The sequence below is a fragment of the Schistocerca cancellata genome, chromosome 9, assembly GCF_023864275.1.
Source record: "Schistocerca cancellata isolate TAMUIC-IGC-003103 chromosome 9, iqSchCanc2.1, whole genome shotgun sequence".
NCBI lineage: Eukaryota > Metazoa > Arthropoda > Insecta > Orthoptera > Acrididae > Schistocerca > Schistocerca cancellata.
Window position 1 is genome coordinate 307501129 of NC_064634.1, and position 7488 is coordinate 307508616.

Consider the following 7488-nt stretch of genomic DNA (forward strand, 5'->3'; position numbering starts at 1 on the left):
TTCGCATTCTCGGAAATTTCTCCTTAAATTAATAGCGATGTTTGATACCAAAATACTTCTCGAGGCCACGAATACATTGTTGGCCTAGTTTTTATGTCCTATTTTCTTCTTCCGTCACCGCGCGAGGTGGCACAGTGGTTATCACACTGGATTCGCATTCGGCAGGACGATGGTTGAAACCTGCTTCTGGCCATCCTGATTTAAGTTTTCCGTGATTTCGTTAAATCATTTCAGGCAAAGACCAGGATGCTTTCTTCGAAAGGGCACAGCCAACTTACTTCCCCATCCTTCCCTTATTCGATGGGCCGATGACCACGCTGTTTGGTCCCCTCCCCTGAATCAACCAACCAACCTTCTTCCGTCATTTGTTATTTAGCTTTCAAGGTAGCAGAATTCTTTAACTTTGTCTATGCTGTGATTCACAAATTTGGTGTTACGTTTATCGCCAATCTCAGTTTTGCAACTCCCCATTACATTCGCCTATCTTTTGTTTAGATTAAGTCTACAGTGTTTGCTCGTTTTGTATTGTTCATTGCACTCAAAAATGATCTGCAATTCCTAACTTTCATTGAGAGCAGCAGTATCATCAATGAATCTTATCATTGACATCCTGACAACTCAGATTTTATGTCACTCTTTTTCAAAAAAATGTTCAAATGTGTGTGAAATCTTATGGGACTTAACTGCTAAAGTCATCAGTCCCTAAGCCTACACACTACTTAACCTAAATTATCCTAAGGACAAATACACACACACACGCCTGAGGGGGACTCGAACCTCCGCCGGGACCAGCCGCACAGTCCATGACTGCAGCGCCTAGACCGCTCGGCTAATCCCGCGCAGCGCTCTTTTTCAACGAATAGATTAAGTAGTAGGAGCGAAAGACTACGTTCTTGTCTTATCGCTTTCTAATCCGAGTTCTTCGCTCTTGGTCTTCCTTTCGTATTTTCTCCTCTTGGTTCTCGTGCGTATGCTATACTACACGTCTTTTACTTACTTACACTTGTTTTCCTAAGAATTTCGAGCATTTTGCACCATTTTATAGTGTCTAACGCTTTTTTGTAAATAGGCAAACGCTTTGAATATGTCTCGATTTTTCTTGTTATTTACTTCCATTATCAAGCACGTCGGAACAATCTCTCTGCTGCCTTTATCTTTCCCAAAGTCAAAGTGATCGTTACATAATAAATCCTAAATTTTATTTTCTGTTCATTTGTATATTATTTTTGTCAGAAATTTGCTTGCTTAAGTGTTAAGCGGATTGTACGTGATTTCTCATAGATTATACACACAACCTGAACGGCCGTTTGGCTGTCATTTCTGCCAATGATTTCGAAACTGCGAAGTGTTATGTATGCCTTCCGCTTTATTTGATCGAAAATCATTCAGAGTTCATTTAAACTCTGAATCTAATTCTGGATGCCCTATGTACTCCACATTGTCTGCCATTCCTTCTTCTAGCACTTCTTCAGACAGTTCCTACGACTCGATAATTTTCTAGTATACGCAGGCGTCATTTGGCAACAGAGCACCACAGATACTCCAAAATTTCTTTCAGATACTCCAGAATGTTTTTCAAAATTACCATCCACAATTGCGTTTGTGCTCTTCGTTCTCCTCTTCTCTGTCACATACAAACACACAAACACAACCGGCCGCGGTTGCCGAGCGGCTCTAGGCTCTTCAGTCCGGAACCGCACGACTGCTACGGTCACAGGTTCGAATCCTGCCTAGGGCATGGATGTGTGTAATGTCCTTAGGTTAGTTAGGTTTAAGTGGTTCTAAGTTCTAGGGGACTGATGACCTCAGATGTTAAATCCCATAGTTCTCAGAGCCTATCTGAACACAAACAGACACACACATACACTGAAGCGCCAAAGAAACTGGTATAGCCATGCGTCTTCAAAGAGATATGTAAACATGCAATACGGGACTGTGGTCGGCAACGCCTATATAAGGCAACAAGTGTCTGGCGCAGTTGTTAGATCGGTTACTGCTGCTACAATGGTAGGTTATCAAGATATAAATGAGTTTGATCGTGGTGTTATACCCGGTGCACGAGCGATGGGATACAGCCCCTCTGAGGTAGCGATGAAGTAGGGATTTTCGTGTACGATCATTTCACGAGTGTATCGTGAATATCAGGTATCCCGTAAAACATCAGATCTCTGACATCGCTGCGGCCGGAAAAGATCCTGCACGAACGGGACCGACGACGACTGAAAATAATCGTTCAACGAGGCAGAAGTGCAACATTTCCGCAAATTGCTGCAGATTTCAATCCCCGGCCATCAACGTGTGTCAGCGTGCGAACCATCCTACGAAACATCATCGATATCGGCTTTCGGAAGCAAAGGCCCATCCGTGTACCCTTGATGACGGCACGACATAAAGCCTCGCCTGGACCTGTCAGTACGAACATTGGACTGTTGATGACCGGACACATGCTGCCTGGTCGGACGAGTCTCGCTTCAAATTGTGTCTAGCGGATGGACGTGTACGGTTATCGAGACAAACTCATGAATCCATGGACCAATCATCTCAGCAGGGAACTGTTCAAGATGGTAGGGGCTCTGTAATGGTGTGTGGCGTGTGCAGTTGGGGTAATATGGGACCCCTGATACTATGTCTAGATACGACTCTGACAGGTGACACGTATGTATCACCTGCATCCATTCATGTCGATGGTGCATTCCGACAGAAAATTCCAGCAGGACAGTGCAACATCCCATACGTGGAGAACTGCTACAGAGTGGCTCCAAGAATGCTCTTATCAGTTTAAACACTTCCGATGGCCACCAAACTCCCCAGACATGAACATTATTGAGCGTATCTGGGATACCTTGCAACATGCTGTTCAGAAGAGATCTCCGCCCCACGTAATTTTACGGATTTATGGATAGTTCTGCAGGATTCATGGTATCAGTTCCCTCCAGCACTACTTCAGACATTAGTCGAGTCCATACCACGTCGGGTTGCTGCACTTCTGTGTGCTTGCGGGAATCCTACACGGTGTTAGACAGGTGTACCAGATTCTTTGGTACTTCAGTGTATTTTTCACTGGTCATTCTGTTTCCATTGCTTCCTCTGCTGCCTCGTCTCGGGTTCCGAACCTTACACTCAGTATTTATCCATCTCCAGAAAGAATTGTCATTCTACAGTGGAGTGTGCGGTAATTTGGAACTTCCTAGCAGATTAAACCGTGTGCTTTTCTTCCAGGAGTGCTAGTCCCACAATGTATACAGTGTAACATGAAGTTTGGAAGATAGGAGATGAGGTACTGGTGAAAGTGAAATATAGAGGCCGGCTCACAAGTAGTGTCTGGATAACTCAGTCAGTAGAGCACTTGCTCGAGAAAGGCAAACGTCTCAGGTTCGAGTTCCAGTGCAGCACATACATTTCACAGGAAGCTTGATTTATCCATGTCGTTCATATATTCAGTGGTCACGTCCAGGTCGGCAAAGCAGGAGAATTTTGCTCCACCTTACAATACCCCCCTTCCCCCTCTTTCCTGTTCAGATGTAAGCAAGCGTAATCCTATTCTGCATGCCCTTGTGGCCGTCATTGAAGGCAAAATCTTCCAAGTTGATGTGATGTGTCATTTTCCTCTTCAGACATCTCCGAAACCCGATCTTTCTACCAGTCCGCTTGAACTACAGTTCAGCCACCTGAGAAAACTGGAAGTCTTCTGAAGTAGATCCCTGCAAGAAGAAAGTAGTTTAGAGTAGATCCCTGCAAGTAGCAAGTAGTTTAGAGGATTGATCGCTTACCTTGACCACCCGACGTAACATTTTGCAGTGGCTATTTGGAATGCTCGCTGGAGTCCTCCATCCCTAGCGCCTTTCCGCCCTCAGTGCAACGTTGTCGGCTGGTCCCGGCGGAGGTTCGAGTCCTCCCTCGGGCATGGATGTGTGTGTTTGTCCTTAGGATAATTTAGGTTAAGTAGTGTGTAAGCTTAGGGACTGATGACCTTAGCAGTTAAGTCCCATAAGATTCACACACATTTGAACATTGTGACAGATATTGAATTCAGTTCTAATGGAGCCCATACAAAACATCACACTATTAAAGTGAAGCTACTCACGGAGGTCCTGTGTAATTACCATCTGGCAGCGAATCTCGGCAAATATTCGAACACTTTAATGCGGAACCGATTTACGCTGGAAAAAAATTAGTTCCAATTTTGGTCACCAGGTGCAAATATGGCGCTGCACAGCATCTCATCGACGTCTCTGGTGCACATACTGAACAAACTCTGTAAGCAGCAGTTAATAATGACGTTATTATTATGCCTCTCTTTCCTGTTCCTTTCCTAATCCATTACAAAAGGAAATATTTCTATACTACAGTTTGCAGCATTACCATCAGTTCTAATTTCACTATCAATTTATTGTCAACTGGTTTCGACGATGCACTTAGTCATGTACAGGCTCTCCAGATACATAGAGACTGAAATTTCCCGAAAGACATCAGTCAGAAAGTCCCACGTGAAAATAACCGGTATCCACATCAGCTCTTGTAAGCAACCACATATGGTGAGACCGCAAACAGAAGTTTGTGATCTCACCGTGTGTGATTTCTTACAAGAGCTGAGGCTGATGCTGGTTATTTTCTCTTGCGACTTCCTGACTGATGTCTTTCAGGAAAAGTAAGCCACTGTGTATTTGGAGGGACTGACGATGACAAAGCGTATCGTCGAAACCAGTTGACAATAAACTGATAATGATATTACAGCTGAAGGTAGTGTTGAAAACTGTTATTTTCCTGTTTAACAAGTATGGATATGCCGAATCATTTCTATACGTCTTTCTCGCATTCACAGCATCTGGTAGCCAGGGAGGACGACGGTTCAATCCCGTCTCCGGCCATCCTGATTTAGGTTTTCCGTGATTTCCCTAAATCGCTTCAGGCAAATGCCGGGATGGTTCCTTTGAAAGGGCACGGCCGATTTCCTTCCCCATCCTTCCCTCACCCGAGCTTGCGCTCCGTCTCTAATGACCTCGTTGTCGACGGGATGTTAAACACTAATATCCTCCTCCTCCTCTGGTAGCCAAACTTAGAACTAATTTTTTTCCGTCGCTTCTGTGGTGTCACCGCAGGACAGCACACTTGCTAGGTTGTAGACTTCAAACCGGCCGCGGTCCGTCAGTACACATCGGACCAGCGAGTCGCCACTGCCGACGCTAGCAGACCGAGCTCCGCCACTCGGCCGGTCTTACGAGACAAGCTAGCGCACTGGCCAGTTCTACAGACGACTTTAATAGGAATGGTTCACTTGTTGTAGCATCAGAGATCTCATTTGCAGAGACGTTCGTTAGCATAGCCTTCAGCTAAGTCAGTAGTTATGACCTAGCCAGGCACCACATACAGTTTATGGATTGCCAATCGATCTATATGTGTGAAGCAATCGGAATTGTAAAGCAGTATTCGCAGTTCAGTCAATAACTGCACTTCTAAATATTATTGTACAAAGTCAAGATCGATGTTCACCGCTATTGCTGAATTAAAGCTAAGTATTTAATTATATTCCTGTCTATTACTTTCTAATCGACTAAGATGTTCCAGATACACCCCGTCAAGTATAGTTCATTGATCCCCACGGCAGACTTCGTGATCGACGCGTGCAATTAATAGACACACCTCGTGATCAGACTAAGACTGAAATTGCGGGACTTAGCCTTTTTCCACGAGGCCCATAGTTCCGTCTCATACATAAGAGCTTCCACTTGAAGGCATTAGAATATCTGCCACGTTTCGGTGCCATGGGATAATTAAGGCCCACGCGGGACCTCTGTGAGTAGCAGTATTATGATTATAACTACAAGGTACAATGACGTGAGTTCTCTAGTACTGCTAAGGGTACTGATGTTACTTGTGTCATCCCAAACTAATACATCTTTCTTTGCGTTTCAAACGTGTTTGTTTGGATCTATATTTTCGTGTTTTACTTTTGCTGTATTATCATTTCCCGCTTTGTACGACCATTCTTTTATTCAATTATGCACAGTTTTAAACTTCTGTTATGAAACCCAGTGAACTTGCAGATCTGATGTCACATGTCTCTGTCTGCAGATACCGCGAGAAGGCAGAGCAGCGGTCCCGCCTGTTCTGGGACCGCCCAGAGAGCCCTGTGGAGACGGCCGTCTACTGGACAGAGTACGTGCTGAGGCACCGGGGAGCCCCCCACCTGCGCAGCACCGCCCTCGACCTCAGCTGGTACCAGTACCTCCTGCTGGACGTCGCTGCCCTGCTGCTGTCTGGAGCGCTCCTGGTGCTTATAGTCACTGTCGTGGCTGTCAGGACACTCTACAGGCTAATTACAGCAAAAACGTCTTCCTCGCATCAACAAAAGAGAAAGAAGACCACTAAGAAGGAATGAAGAAGTCTGCAGATAACGGTGTCACGCCTCTATGTCCTCTCGGAACCTAACGTAAACAGAGCCAGCAACTGGCGGTACACTGCTACCACCATGTTTTGGAGGCTACTCGCAACACTGGACGTTTAGTCTCCATACGTTTTTACATAAAACTTGTTTCTGTCTTCTCTGACATGTCTCTTAATTTATTCTTTGAGATTATTCTGCACGACCGTGTTTATCTCGACATTCCAAGAAAGGAATTTTGTAGCAGCCTTTTTTCACATGGCTACAATTGCTTTGTCTTGCACTTCTCTTGCTCAGCTCGGATGGTTTAGAATTCGAGGTAGTATCTGTTCTCCTCATTTAGCTGTGTATCAGTTTTTTCAGTGCTGATTATCCAACTGAACCGGAGCGAGACTACACATTCAGTGAATTTTCGCCACCTGTAACTATTTAGTACTACCCTCAAAAAGAGACACCGCGGTGTGTGAATCAAGAAATAGCTAATTTGAAGGTAATGGCAGTGGCACGTAAAGTGCCCTCCGCCACACGCCGTTGGGTGGCTTGCGGAGTATAAATGTAGATGTAGATGCAGATTATTATTAATTACTACATGTACTGCTGTAATTGTGTCACAACAAAGGGCGTTTATATGGACTGTTTTAAAACATCCTGTTATTACAACTACATATGTTCTACACCTGTTTGGGTCATATATGACGACGATGACTGTTTGATCCACTGATGTACGCTGTTTTTCTCCTGCGGAGATAGTAACGATCGAAACCGGTCAAGAATAAAAACAAAATTGTACAACTGATGGAACAAATATGCTTTTTTCCATAATATGTAACAGCTGTAAACACCAACTAGGAAAATCTCTCTTAACAATAATATCCATTTTTCATTAAATAAATCGCAAGGAGATTTTATTGTAATCCTCACATGCCATTTGAGTCAGACTTACACGTATTTTAACGTTGTAGCTACATAGCACCAGCCACAATTAACACTGTTTATGGCACGTCATTCCAGTGATTACAGATTTTTTTGTATAATACAGCTTATGAAATGCAGATCGCTACGAATCTTCACTTTTTTCTCTTCTCACAATGAAGAAGTGTTGGAAC

The 7488-nt window shown here is 44.2% G+C and overlaps 1 protein-coding gene across 1 annotated transcript in view; it reads left to right on the forward strand.

Moving 5' to 3' along the window:
• The window catches only part of LOC126101377 (UDP-glycosyltransferase UGT5-like), a 112121-nt gene extending 105111 nt beyond the window's left edge, over positions 1–7010 (forward strand). The window contains exon 9 of the mRNA XM_049912044.1: positions 6073–7010. Within this exon, the coding sequence (XP_049768001.1) occupies positions 6073–6379 (307 nt within the window). The 3' untranslated portion in view covers positions 6380–7010. The remainder of the gene's footprint in view (positions 1–6072) is intronic.
• The last annotated feature ends 478 nt before the right edge of the window (positions 7011–7488 follow it).